Raw genomic sequence first — 14,785 nt, 5'->3', positions numbered from 1 at the left:
ATCAACTGGCTGTACAAACATTTATCGATGCCGTTCGTGATGGAGATGCCCAGCAGGCTTTGAGATTGGCTAGGCACGACAAAATTGAGAAAGCTTTGGCCCATGCGTTAGAATTCGAAGCCGCCAAGAAAGCTAGTCATGGAAGTGCGCGAGTACGTATGGTGGAACCTCGCAGTGAGAGCCGGGTAAGAACCATCGAAGAGGAAGGTGGCTCTGAAAGTTTTGAAGAAAAGGTCAGTAAAGAAGTGGAAGAAAAGATCAATAAAGCAATACAGTCACTGGCAAAGAAACGTGAACCACGGCGAGATTGGACACGTTCGCCGCAACTGCCAAAAACCATTACAGCAGTCGGAAAACTAAGAAAGGTCGACAGGAAGGGGCTATCCCCGACCTGCAGAAACAAAGCCCCGGTCTGCACTGTAAACATTACGTCGTCTGGAAAAGTTCACAATAATGCAGACGCTTTGTCAAGAAGACCGTGCAAAGACAACTGCACACATTGTTCTAAAATAGAAGACAAGATTGGCCATCTGCGACGAACAACTGTAGAGAGTGAGGAATGGAAGCCAAGCGAAATCAAAACGGCCCAAGAAAACGACCCAAGTATAAAAACTGTTCTGAATTGGATGCGCCACGGACAAAGACCAGACTGGCAAGACATTAGTGCCACAAGTCCTGAAGTAAAGAGTTATTGGGGCCAATGGAATAGCCTGACTCTGAAAGACAACCTGTTGTATAGGACCCTTGAAAGTGAAGATGGCACCGAATCGACGCTGCAATTAGTAGTACCTAGAAGCAAAGTGTCGGAAGTATTGCGAAAATTGCATGACGGCGCTTCCGGAGGACACTTTGGTATTACGAAAACGTTGCAAAGGGTACGTGAGCGATTCTATTGGGTCAACCGTAAAGAAGATGTCCGGCGATGGTGTCAAAAATGTGAGTTATGTGCTACTGGAAACGGACCAGTTTCCAAGAAGAAGGCACCCATGAGGCAGTATAACGTTGGTAGTCCGATGGAACGAGTTGCTATCGATATCGCAGGACCGTTTCCCGAGACAGATGGCGGAAATAAATATATCCTAGTGGCTATGGATTATTTCACAAAGTGGACTGAAGCTTACGCTATTCCAAACCAAGAGGCAGCAACAGTTGCAGAAGTGTTGGTAAAGGAGTTCTTTACACGTTTTGGTATTCCTATAGAAATCCATTCAGACCAAGGAAGGAACTTTGAATCGGCTTTGTTCCAAGATGTTTGTCGATTGGTAGGAGCCAATAAAACCAGAACAACACCTTTGCATCCTCAGTCAGATGGAATGGTGGAGAGAATGAATCGAACGATGGGTAAATATCTTTCAAAAGTCGTGGCAGAACATCAGAAAAATTGGGACCAGTACCTCCACCTATTCCTTATGGCATATCGATCAGCCGTCAACGAGACCACGGGTTACAAAAAAGATTAGATTCATTCTGCAGTCAAAAACGTGCCTCCGGTCACAATTAAGATCAAACCACTTAAAACAGCGCTAGGACAAAATTAATAAGAACTAAAGGAAACAATCAAAAAAGGACTACAAAAAATAGGCTGATTCTGCAGTTGAAGAAGTCGTAATTAAAACCAAAATTACATCATACAAGAACTAAAAGGAAAATATTCAAAAAAGAACTGACAGTTTCCGTTACAATAGGCAGGTTCTTCTGCAGTCCAAAAAGTGCCTTCCAGCCGTACTTGAAACCAAAATGACACGACCCAGAATAGTCCGGAGAGAAAATTGATAGGAATTAAAAGGAAAATATTCAAAACAGTACTAACTGTTTATTTTTGGGTTACAAAAAGGACGGGGTTCATGCTGCAGTCAAAAAAGTGCCTTCAGGTTCGGTCGAAATTAAAACCAAAATGATCCTACTCACAGTTGTGAGAGAAACTTGATAAAATTAAAGGGGAAATATTCAAAAAATTACTGACAGTTTACTCTTGGGTTACAAAAGGGGTTGGGTTCATTCTGCAGTCGTAATTAACAGCACTGTGAAAAAATTGGTAAGAACTAAAGGAAAAATATATTCAGAACAGGGCATTTTGTTACAAAAAGAGGAAGGTTCATTTGCATTTGAAAAAATGCCTTCAGTCGTAATTGGAACTGAAATGATACCGCCCAGAACAGCACTTGGAGAAACTTGATAAAAACTATAAGGAAAATATAACGGGACTTTGTGGCGCATTTTATCTATTATAATTTACTGTTACGCCTTACTTTTGACCCTAACCTTATCGAACTGTCAGTCCACTTTGACATCTCTCCATGTTGTTAAGATTCTGTCGCATTGTAACCTTTTCTTAACCTTAATTTTTTGTAAAATGTAATTTGTATAGTTTTAGTGAAGTTTAAGGACGTTTGGTGCCTCTCTTAAGAAAGTATAGGCAAGGAATCTTAGTAACAACTAAATCGTTTAATTGAAGGAAATTATATGTAGGTAAAAAATAAATTTAATATTTCAGATATTATAAATTTTTAATAGGTACGTATCCACCGAGGTATCCACTTATTGAACAATAGCCAGTAACCATTTCTGGAGGCTTCCCGAGGTCCGGTACTGTAACAATACGGTTGTTAATCTATGCGAAGGTAAAATACTTACTTTTATGAAATCCGAAAACGTTCTATAGTTCCTTTCAGATCGTGTTACAACAATTCGAATTAATGTTGTGTGGTCCTCGGGTTTGTCCAGCAAACAATTTTCCAAAAAAAGGCTTGGGGCTTTTACACATCTCAGTATTGCCAGCAATACTTCTTGTTGGATATCAAAAAAATTCTCGCGAATATCATCCTCAAGGTTTCCATATTCTTCTCTGTATGCCCCCAAAATCCTATCCCGTTCAGGTTTGTGATGTTGGAAAAGAATGTAAATCAAAGTGCGTATACCGTCGCCATATTCTATACTGCAATTTAACTGTTGCGCCCGATAGCGAGCTGGTTTTGATCCATCGCGCAAATATGCATATCTTTTCACCTAAAGCAAACGGGTAAAACCTTACGTTACACATTAGCATTGCTGTTACGTTAAAAATTGATTTGAATAGCTCCCTTGCCCACCAAGGAACATTTGCACGTTTCATATCAATTCCAAGGGTATCCTCCTTATCATCTCCAGATTGACATGCCAAAACGTTTGCGTAGACTAGAAGGAGCAACATAAAATAAAAGATGAGGGGAAATCACTTACTTCTTCTGTAAGCATCCTCTACACCCGCTCTTTCGTAATCAAACAAAGGGCACACAATCTCAACTATTGCAGTGAGATTGACCTCCTCCTCAGTTAAAATTTTTTTCAGTTGAATGGCATAGTAGTCATAGCGTGGTATCATTAGAGCGATGATGACCTCCTTAACATCCTCACCTAACGTACAGATTAGCTCCGAGATTAGATCCTTAAACTGACGCTTAAAACAATTTCTAACTTTAAATTCTTACTTTTCGGTACATTAATTTATACTGTTCGCAAATTTTTTGAATGTAATCGTTGGTTCTTTTAGTAATTATTTTTATTATTGCGTCCTCATTCCCACCGGCTGCACGAAGCGCTCTAGCATCCTCCTTGGGATCGTGCTTACCGCTCCACATGACGTAACCTGAAGTACGAAAGGTAAAATACAGATTTTCGGGTTTTGATTTCTTATAAAAACTAGTTGGGCATTTTCATTTTACTTTAAATGTCATAAATCTTCAGAAATTTCCATTTTTTTCTGTATAAGTTTGCAAGAAAGGCTCGGATATGGACCAAGTTTTTCGAATTCCTATTTGAAGCTAGGATTTTTTGAAATATGTGACTTTTTCAAAAATTTCGATCAAAATGGCCGTCTCCGGATCTGCATCCTATTTAGATCATAAATTCGCTACAGGTATTTTAGTATCGATTTTCATGGGGAGAACAAATTATAGTAAAATTTTCCCATTGAAGGTCTTTTATTTGGCGAAATACGAAAAATTTGTTATAATTTTACATGTGACATTACGATCTATCCGATCGCATATTGTAACTACCGGTATAACTTCCGGTTTAAACGGAATTGGAGAAAACTTTTATTTTTCAAATGTAATGCTTATGTTGTTAAGGTCTTTGACAAGAGCCATTAATTTGCTACACAATAACATAAAATATACATATGCTTGATATACAAAAAATGTAGCATGCCGTGTGCTATCAGGATGCGTGGTGTCTGTTATTACACAGAAAGACCTACATCCGGAGTTTGAACACGTCAACACGTAACTAAAGTAAGACCAAATATGATCGTGTCATGAAACGCCAAATATCTTCGACGGTTGATAAGAGTGGTCGAGTAGTGCCTTGATGCTTGAACCAAAATGGCGGCGAATGCCTTCCGGCCGTCTGCACAAAATGGTGGATGTGTCCGACTGCGTGTCTAAACACGGTGTGATCTCATAATAATTCCGTCAGATTGCGAATGGCCTTCCTGATGCCTAAAAAATTACAATAGAATACTCAACCTATTTGTAGCGGTATCTGTGCTAGCAACAGCAAATTTTTTGTAATTGCACCAAGGACGAATGTACCTTGAACTGCAACTGGTCACTTGGCCGTTTCAATAATTTAGTTTTGGATTCGTATTTTGTTCAAAATAGGAAAATTTACACATATACCGCTTCATAGCGAACGTGAACAAAAGTATGTCTAAAATACGAGCGATAACAACGTGTCCATTTCGCGAAGAACGCAAGCTGCTTCTGAGATAAACGCTAGGAAGACCAGATTGTAAGGGAGTTTTCAGCAGATAGGGCTACACTCTCAAACAGTTATCAATCATGTACGGGGAGAACCTTTAAATATCGCATTTTTCAAGAGTGGGCAAGTTTTTTTGTTTTATTAACGTAGTGGCGCGTTAAAAAACTTCGATTACGCCGTTGGGAAACAAAGTCGAATGTGTAGTAAAGTACGAGTTACCGACGAGTTTAACTTTACGTAGAAAGGAGAAAAACTGCGGACTGCAGCCTCGTAGCAAGACTTACAAGTGATAAAATAAAACCTTTCCCATATAATTTTATTGTTGAGGGAGTGAAGAATAAAATTATATGGGGGAGATTTAGAGTTTCATTGCTACAATTTCATTCAACCCCATTTTGAGAAATGATGGATATGTTATTCTCAATAGCCGAAATCGGAGTGTGCGAAATTTATACCCAAAACGCGTTGTTAGCAACGCAGTTTACCCAGAATGCGATAAGATTAAACGTTTACGATGAACGGGTAAAAAAAATTAATTAAAACCGCTTCACCCACAACTCGAAGCCAGTACTCATGTGCTCTTGTTTCACGTTGAGAGGGTATCTTGGTTTGCTCACGTCGCATTTCTTGTAATACGAATTAGCCATAACGCGTTTAAATGAAACCAGTGAAAGTAAATGGAAAATCCAACTTTGTTTGCGAAACAACATTCCACCCTTATAAAAATTTAGTTTAAAGGAAGTAATATCACTTACTTAATAACATTTATTACGCAACGTGGCATAGGTAGACGAAGATATCCACAACGCGAAGCAGGAGCACATGGGATTTGGATTCGAATTGTGGGTCAATAAATATGCCCGATCTCGGCTATTGAGAATAACAGATACAGTTAAAAAAAATGATAAAATTTGCACAAAAGAACATTTTCGAGTCGGAAAAGCGTCTTTCAAATAAAAAACGAGAATAACGACTGTTCTTCTATTGCTGAAAATGAAAAAGAAATTTGATGCATTTTTTAAAATTGCAATCGAAGTAGCATAGTTTTCGACGCCATAGAAACAAGAAAATGATTTTTGATCATACATTGTTTGGACAAGGGCTTCTTATCCCACTGAGTGTGGTAATGAAGTTTTTATCCCACTCAAAATGACCGAGATAAGTGATAGTTATCCTACAGGCGCAGATAAATAAATATTATTATATTAAAACTCATTGTAATAAACAAGAAATTTCTTTTTTTTCGGATCGCTAACAGTAACGGCTGGTTAAAAGCAAATTCCTAAATTTTGAGTGGCGCCTCTGGATTGGACAGCGCCTTGGGCGATAAATAAATATGGCATAGGAAGGCATGCGGCAGGGAATTTAAAGACAATTAATTGATGCATTTGCTCGCAACAAAACCCAGTTAATAAATTGGGCAAAATTAATATCAACACAGCGGAACATTGGTATTTTATTCCTGTGTATAATCACTATCTCCAGCTTCGAGAATGGGGTCATCTCGCCTTCATTTTTTATTTCTGATCCACAAAGTACATTAAAAATAAAAAGACCCGTGTGTCCTCAATTTTTATTTGCGAGTAAAATAAACCCAAAATAAATTATTGAAAAGCTGTGTTTTTAGTCCGAATTTGAAACGCTTCAGACTAAATACGTCACAAACCTACAACCAATCACGTAGAAGTGAGCTGGCAACCTTACGCGAGGGTCTGACGTTTGTCACATTTGACGTTTTGAGAGGGATGTTTAACTGCATCTAGCACGAAAGTGACAAGTGCCTGTGACAGATGACGCAAGTTATAAATGCCATTCTCCTGCAATATTGCCAAGTCGTTATGTCATCTGAATGGTTCTAGGAGCTGATTGGTCGGGCTTATTACGTCACAGAGCCCGCCACAATCATATCGTTTTGAATAAACCTTTAAAACCGCACATGTTCATTATTTTTTTGCTAATCAGCCTCTATTTTTAAATAAACTTTTACTGTCCAAAAAAATGTTTTATGGTTTCAGGTACACGCTTATTAAATTAGAACTGCGGAATTCAACTATACTGTAAACCCCCATTAGATAGTTTGCTCGTATTCGCGTTCATATGCAGCAGCAGCAGTATTGTCAACAGGAGTTAGAGCAAAAGGTCGACGGGGGCAGAAGTTTGCAACCAGCAGATATGCATCGAGTGTCCACCTTTTTGGAAAGATAAGTCGCCCCTTTGTTTTCCCCGGTGGAGGTGCAGTTTGAAAAATGTGGCAAAAAAAATGTTAAAGTTCACGGTGACTTCTTCGAAGTCTCTATTATATTATATTATTATATTATAATTTATAAAAGTGAATCTTGCTTGTGGAAAGTTACGGCAAATGTATATTTTATATAAAAAATATTATTTGCGCACAATCGACTGCTTTAGACGTGCGAAAAATCACAACACGAAATTTAAATCCATTCTTGTCGAATTATTAGGGTCGCAGAATTTAATGTCGCTCGTTTAAACTTCCGCTATTGTTCGTGTTTATCGTAATAGTTTCTAATTCGCAATTTATCTATTGTAGTTGAGGGTCACCAAAACTTTTATTTCGTGCGCGTTTGTTTTACACTTCGCTACGTACCGTATTAGCACGAAATTTCTACGAAAATTCAACTCATATATAAAAAATCGCATAAGCCGCAGTGCAATTGTCACTTTGACAGCGGCAAAAGTTACCTGCAACTTTTCCAGCGACAAATGCACTAGTGGTTTTTTCACTTATTCATTTTTATCCAATTATCGCATTATCCTTTCCCATATGACTAGTTTGACGTCTGTCAATAATTGATTAATTTGGTGAATTTCTTGTTCGTTAAATTGTCCTGCCGAATTACACTCGAGGTTTGTATTTAAACTGAGTAAATTTGGGTTGTTGCAATTCAAATCTGTTTCCTTTTAGCAATTGAACTCGAAAAACTGTCAACCTAAAAATGCTCCACCTCCGGTGTCGCATTTTTATTAGTTGACAGTTTTTCTCGTCTAATTGCTAGGCAACAGATTTTCATTACCTAAACAACCCAAATTTACTCGGTAAAATATAAACCTCTTGTGCAATTATAATAGTGACAATTCAACTCATGTATAAAAAATCGCATAAGCCGCAGTGAAATTGTCACTTTGACAGCGGCAAAAGTTACCTGCAACTTTTCCAGCGACAAATGCACCTAGTGGTTTTTTCACTTATTCATTTTCGAACCAATTATCGCATTACCCTTTCCCATATGACTAGTTTGACGTCTGTCAATAATTGATTAATTTGGTGAATTTCTTGTTCGTTAAATTGTCCTGCCGAATTACACTCGAGGGTTGTATTTTAAACGAGTAAATTTGGGTTGTGGGAATTTAAATCTGTTTCCTTTTAGCAATTTGACTCGAAAAACTGTCAACCTAAANTCTTTTCACCTAAAGCAAACGGGTAAAACCTTACGTTACACATTAGCATTGCTGTTACGTTAAAAATTGATTTGAATAGCTCCCTTGCCCACCAAGGAACATTTGCACGTTTCATATCAATTCCAAGGGTATCCTCCTTATCATCTCCAGATTGACATGCCAAAACGTTTGCGTAGACTAGAAGGAGCAACATAAAATAAAAGATGAGGGGAAATCACTTACTTCTTCTGTAAGCATCCTCTACACCCGCTCTTTCGTAATCAAACAAAGGGCACACAATCTCAACTATTGCAGTGAGATTGACCTCCTCCTCAGTTAAAATTTTTTTCAGTTGAATGGCATAGTAGTCATAGCGTGGTATCATTAGAGCGATGATGACCTCCTTAACATCCTCACCTAACGTACAGATTAGCTCCGAGATTAGATCCTTAAACTGACGCTTAAAACAATTTCTAACTTTAAATTCTTACTTTTCGGTACATTAATTTATACTGTTCGCAAATTTTTTGAATGTAATCGTTGGTTCTTTTAGTAATTATTTTTATTATTGCGTCCTCATTCCCACCGGCTGCACGAAGCGCTCTAGCATCCTCCTTGGGATCGTGCTTACCGCTCCACATGACGTAACCTGAAGTACGAAAGGTAAAATACAGATTTTCGGGTTTTGATTTCTTATAAAAACTAGTTGGGCATTTTCATTTTACTTTAAATGTCATAAATCTTCAGAAATTTCCATTTTTTTCTGTATAAGTTTGCAAGAAAGGCTCGGATATGGACCAAGTTTTTCGAATTCCTATTTGAAGCTAGGATTTTTTGAAATATGTGACTTTTTCAAAAATTTCGATCAAAATGGCCGTCTCCGGATCTGCATCCTATTTAGATCATAAATTCGCTACAGGTATTTTAGTATCGATTTTCATGGGGAGAACAAATTATAGTAAAATTTTCCCATTGAAGGTCTTTTATTTGGCGAAATACGAAAAATTTGTTATAATTTTACATGTGACATTACGATCTATCCGATCGCATATTGTAACTACCGGTATAACTTCCGGTTTAAACGGAATTGGAGAAAACTTTTATTTTTCAAATGTAATGCTTATGTTGTTAAGGTCTTTGACAAGAGCCATTAATTTGCTACACAATAACATAAAATATACATATGCTTGATATACAAAAAATGTAGCATGCCGTGTGCTATCAGGATGCGTGGTGTCTGTTATTACACAGAAAGACCTACATCCGGAGTTTGAACACGTCAACACGTAACTAAAGTAAGACCAAATATGATCGTGTCATGAAACGCCAAATATCTTCGACGGTTGATAAGAGTGGTCGAGTAGTGCCTTGATGCTTGAACCAAAATGGCGGCGAATGCCTTCCGGCCGTCTGCACAAAATGGTGGATGTGTCCGACTGCGTGTCTAAACACGGTGTGATCTCATAATAATTCCGTCAGATTGCGAATGGCCTTCCTGATGCCTAAAAAATTACAATAGAATACTCAACCTATTTGTAGCGGTATCTGTGCTAGCAACAGCAAATTTTTTGTAATTGCACCAAGGACGAATGTACCTTGAACTGCAACTGGTCACTTGGCCGTTTCAATAATTTAGTTTTGGATTCGTATTTTGTTCAAAATAGGAAAATTTACACATATACCGCTTCATAGCGAACGTGAACAAAAGTATGTCTAAAATACGAGCGATAACAACGTGTCCATTTCGCGAAGAACGCAAGCTGCTTCTGAGATAAACGCTAGGAAGACCAGATTGTAAGGGAGTTTTCAGCAGATAGGGCTACACTCTCAAACAGTTATCAATCATGTACGGGGAGAACCTTTAAATATCGCATTTTTCAAGAGTGGGCAAGTTTTTTTGTTTTATTAACGTAGTGGCGCGTTAAAAAACTTCGATTACGCCGTTGGGAAACAAAGTCGAATGTGTAGTAAAGTACGAGTTACCGACGAGTTTAACTTTACGTAGAAAGGAGAAAAACTGCGGACTGCAGCCTCGTAGCAAGACTTACAAGTGATAAAATAAAACCTTTCCCATATAATTTTATTGTTGAGGGAGTGAAGAATAAAATTATATGGGGGAGATTTAGAGTTTCATTGCTACAATTTCATTCAACCCCATTTTGAGAAATGATGGATATGTTATTCTCAATAGCCGAAATCGGAGTGTGCGAAATTTATACCCAAAACGCGTTGTTAGCAACGCAGTTTACCCAGAATGCGATAAGATTAAACGTTTACGATGAACGGGTAAAAAAAATTAATTAAAACCGCTTCACCCACAACTCGAAGCCAGTACTCATGTGCTCTTGTTTCACGTTGAGAGGGTATCTTGGTTTGCTCACGTCGCATTTCTTGTAATACGAATTAGCCATAACGCGTTTAAATGAAACCAGTGAAAGTAAATGGAAAATCCAACTTTGTTTGCGAAACAACATTCCACCCTTATAAAAATTTAGTTTAAAGGAAGTAATATCACTTACTTAATAACATTTATTACGCAACGTGGCATAGGTAGACGAAGATATCCACAACGCGAAGCAGGAGCACATGGGATTTGGATTCGAATTGTGGGTCAATAAATATGCCCGATCTCGGCTATTGAGAATAACAGATACAGTTAAAAAAAATGATAAAATTTGCACAAAAGAACATTTTCGAGTCGGAAAAGCGTCTTTCAAATAAAAAACGAGAATAACGACTGTTCTTCTATTGCTGAAAATGAAAAAGAAATTTGATGCATTTTTTAAAATTGCAATCGAAGTAGCATAGTTTTCGACGCCATAGAAACAAGAAAATGATTTTTGATCATACATTGTTTGGACAAGGGCTTCTTATCCCACTGAGTGTGGTAATGAAGTTTTTATCCCACTCAAAATGACCGAGATAAGTGATAGTTATCCTACAGGCGCAGATAAATAAATATTATTATATTAAAACTCATTGTAATAAACAAGAAATTTCTTTTTTTTCGGATCGCTAACAGTAACGGCTGGTTAAAAGCAAATTCCTAAATTTTGAGTGGCGCCTCTGGATTGGACAGCGCCTTGGGCGATAAATAAATATGGCATAGGAAGGCATGCGGCAGGGAATTTAAAGACAATTAATTGATGCATTTGCTCGCAACAAAACCCAGTTAATAAATTGGGCAAAATTAATATCAACACAGCGGAACATTGGTATTTTATTCCTGTGTATAATCACTATCTCCAGCTTCGAGAATGGGGTCATCTCGCCTTCATTTTTTATTTCTGATCCACAAAGTACATTAAAAATAAAAAGACCCGTGTGTCCTCAATTTTTATTTGCGAGTAAAATAAACCCAAAATAAATTATTGAAAAGCTGTGTTTTTAGTCCGAATTTGAAACGCTTCAGACTAAATACGTCACAAACCTACAACCAATCACGTAGAAGTGAGCTGGCAACCTTACGCGAGGGTCTGACGTTTGTCACATTTGACGTTTTGAGAGGGATGTTTAACTGCATCTAGCACGAAAGTGACAAGTGCCTGTGACAGATGACGCAAGTTATAAATGCCATTCTCCTGCAATATTGCCAAGTCGTTATGTCATCTGAATGGTTCTAGGAGCTGATTGGTCGGGCTTATTACGTCACAGAGCCCGCCACAATCATATCGTTTTGAATAAACCTTTAAAACCGCACATGTTCATTATTTTTTTGCTAATCAGCCTCTATTTTTAAATAAACTTTTACTGTCCAAAAAAATGTTTTATGGTTTCAGGTACACGCTTATTAAATTAGAACTGCGGAATTCAACTATACTGTAAACTCCCATTAGATAGTTTGCTCGTATTCGCGTTCATATGCAGCAGCAGCAGTATTGTCAACAGGAGTTAGAGCAAAAGGTCGACGGGGGCAGAAGTTTGCAACCAGCAGATATGCATCGAGTGTCCACCTTTTTGGAAAGATAAGTCGCCCCTTTGTTTTCCCCGGTGGAGGTGCAGTTTGAAAAATGTGGCAAAAAAAATGTTAAAGTTCACGGTGACTTCTTCGAAGTCTCTATTATATTATATTATTATATTATAATTTATAAAAGTGAATCTTGCTTGTGGAAAGTTACGGCAAATGTATATTTTATATAAAAAATATTATTTGCGCACAATCGACTGCTTTAGACGTGCGAAAAATCACAACACGAAATTTAAATCCATTCTTGTCGAATTATTAGGGTCGCAGAATTTAATGTCGCTCGTTTAAACTTCCGCTATTGTTCGTGTTTATCGTAATAGTTTCTAATTCGCAATTTATCTATTGTAGTTGAGGGTCACCAAAACTTTTATTTCGTGCGCGTTTGTTTTACACTTCGCTACGTACCGTATTAGCACGAAATTTCTACGAAAATAAAATACGCTTTCAATTATTAGGATATCAGAGGATTAACTTTGCACATATAAGTGATCTTGTATCTCTTACGGTTCACGAAATCCTCATAGTGAAAGTGACAAAACTAAGCGTGAATTCTCTTTTCACAAATAACACACTCCACGGTAATTTACAGGTGGTCAACTTGGCTTACTTTACTTTTTTGTTTGCGTTTTGTCCGTCCGTCCGGGCCCACTTCGGCCGATTTGAACTACTTCTAGGGGAATGGTCCTAAAGTCCTGGAATTTTTTGCAATAGGTAGCCTATACCTTGAAGGTGTGCCAGACGGCCATCAAATTTCGCCGTCTTAAGGGGGTGTCTCCCCATGAATTATTTCCTATGATGCTGTTTTTGAAAGCAAAACGATGATGTAACGAAAGGTTTGAAGATGTAATCGTTTTAACCGTGAGGGTCGAAACTAACAACCCCTGTACAGAATTTTCTATCCGAGGTCTTCCGACTCGATTTAGGTCACTTTTATTTTAGGTAGGTCGCACACTGACGTCTTCAATGCAAATTTATTTGAATCAAAATATGAATACGTAGCGCACGAGTTCGCCAAAATCAAATTATATCGACTCGCTGTTTTTAAAGCGGAACGCGCCGACCCACATTCGAAATGAGGAAAACGCGAAGCCCTTAAAGGGAAACTTCGCGTATTTCCTCTCCGAATTTAGTTCCAATGCCGATTCGGACGTCATCACGATCCAAAACGCATTAATGCCGTGTAACTGAAAATACAGAATTTTTAACGGGGGAAAACTTTGAGGAAACCATTTTCAGTACAGGCCCTTCGTAAACGTAAATCCAACAATTTTTAATTAATTTCAGCCCCGAACTAATTTCGTACGGATTTTTGTGAAAAAGCGCGCCTTCCGGCTACCTTAAAGTCCCGAGGGATCATTATCAGATTAATGAACAAAAGAAAAAGTTGTGATAAAAAGTAACAAACGCGTGAGTGGGGCATAATCGCAACAAAACGTGGCAAAAAATTCGCTAAAAAACGATCCACTGCTTGGCGCAGAAGATGGATTGAAGTTCGCCTGATAGCTTGTCCAAAAATCTCACCCTGAGGTTTATTCTCAGTACGCATCAGAGGAGGGCCACCAGTACGAATAACCACGTATGATTTAAAAAACTGCCTGACGCAAAGCCGCAAGTTTTCCATTGGTCTACGATTTAAAAAAGAGATTTTTTTCCCTGTTCCATTTAAAAAGACACATTCGTAATAAAAAGCACTCCCAAAGTTTCGAAACAAACCCTCTGTGGGGAGTTGCGTAGGTATAAGTTATTAAGCTCACTTTTCCAAAGTTTATAACCACATAAATAATCAAGAGTGATTAAATTAAGTTGGATGCCGCCGTATTACGCGAAAGATATTAATTATATCTTGGCTTAGCTGAAGACGATTTTCCCTACTCAAGATATGTCAAATCGAATTTAGTTCCCGCTACCTACGCGTACTTTCGCTTAGAGAGGTCGTTTCACGGGTCCGTTAACTTGCCCCCCCCCCCCCCCACGAGAGATTTCATAGTGGGCGTATTATTTTGAAATGAATGCGCTCGTTATGCGCTGATAGGCGCACGATAATAACTCTTGCGCCATTATCGTTTTTAGAAATCCGAAAAAATTCATTTTGGGGGGCCAAGGAACGTAGTGCCCCCCCCCCCCACCCGTACGTATTTGTCGCTTGATAACCAGTCACTGATACATCTGGTTATGAGCTTAATTGCGCCACTTGAATTAAAACTAGCGCCAATACGGTTAAGCCATAAAAAATTTTTAAAAAGTGGAGGGTCTAACTTAGCGTTTTCAAAAGTTATTTCCGGAAGTGCGTCCATTTTGAAAATATTTTACATCGATTCGGCGTTCGTAAAAACCTACCTATTTTACTTTCCCAGAATCGTTTAACTAAAGCTCCCCAAAAAACACCCTGTATAGTGTTTCTGAAACACTATAATGGCGCCAAGATTTTTGTTTACGGCGCATTTTAGCGCACGATGAAAGGTACGATGTAGTAGAAAAAACATGTTAAAAAACGTAACTTTTGAAAACGTTAAGTTAGCCCCCCCCCACTTTTTAAAAATTTTTTATGGCTTAACCGTAATGGCGCTAGCTTTAATTCAAGTGGCGCAATTGAGCTCATAACCAGATGTATCAAGTGGCACAAATACCTGTAGCAAAATGCATTATGGGGTATTCCGTTCACTTGGCCCCCCCCCCCCC

General features: G+C 38.2%; 2 protein-coding genes across 3 annotated transcripts in view; both read right to left on the bottom strand.

Annotated features, from left to right (window-relative positions):
- Nucleotides 1–14,785, bottom strand: part of LOC116176514 (origin recognition complex subunit 5-like) — a 566,782-nt gene that overhangs the window by 35,860 nt on the left and 516,137 nt on the right. The gene's annotated exons all lie outside the window — the stretch shown is intronic.
- Nucleotides 2,489–4,498, bottom strand: LOC116176522 (annexin B9-like). Of its 2 annotated transcripts, XM_031495127.1 has the most exons (6): nucleotides 4,238–4,498; nucleotides 3,468–3,625; nucleotides 3,220–3,424; nucleotides 3,056–3,174; nucleotides 2,635–3,006; nucleotides 2,489–2,589 (listed from the first exon to the last, which is right to left on the bottom strand). In XM_031495127.1, the coding sequence occupies exons 2-6, from the start codon at nucleotides 3,615–3,617 to the stop codon at nucleotides 2,539–2,541; spliced, it is 897 nt and encodes a 298-aa protein (XP_031350987.1). In that variant the 5' UTR covers nucleotides 3,618–3,625; nucleotides 4,238–4,498; the 3' UTR covers nucleotides 2,489–2,538. The 2 variants fall into 2 exon arrangements, with proteins under 2 accessions (XP_031350987.1, XP_031350986.1); XM_031495126.1 differs by having other exon boundaries at nucleotides 3,468–4,498.

Source organism: Photinus pyralis, unplaced genomic scaffold, assembly GCF_008802855.1.
Source record: "Photinus pyralis isolate 1611_PpyrPB1 unplaced genomic scaffold, Ppyr1.3 Ppyr1.4_LG7, whole genome shotgun sequence".
Taxonomy (NCBI): Eukaryota; Metazoa; Arthropoda; class Insecta; order Coleoptera; family Lampyridae; genus Photinus; species Photinus pyralis.
The sequence above is the reverse complement of the archived record's forward strand: the minus strand, read 5'-3'. Positions and strand labels throughout refer to the sequence as shown.

Bases quoted from the DNA above. Each gene is read 5' to 3' on its own strand.
- LOC116176522 (XM_031495126.1), bottom strand. From the start codon at position 3,617: ATGTGGAGCGGTAAGCACGATCCCAAGGAGGATGCTAGAGCGCTTCGT. The intron at 3,007-3,055 runs GTAACAGCAATG...CGTTTGCTTTAG, and splicing joins TATTCAAATCAATTTTTAAC to GTGAAAAGATATGCATATTT. The intron at 2,590-2,634 runs GTAAGTATTTTA...GTATTGTTACAG, and splicing joins CGTTTTCGGATTTCATAAAA to TACCGGACCTCGGGAAGCCT.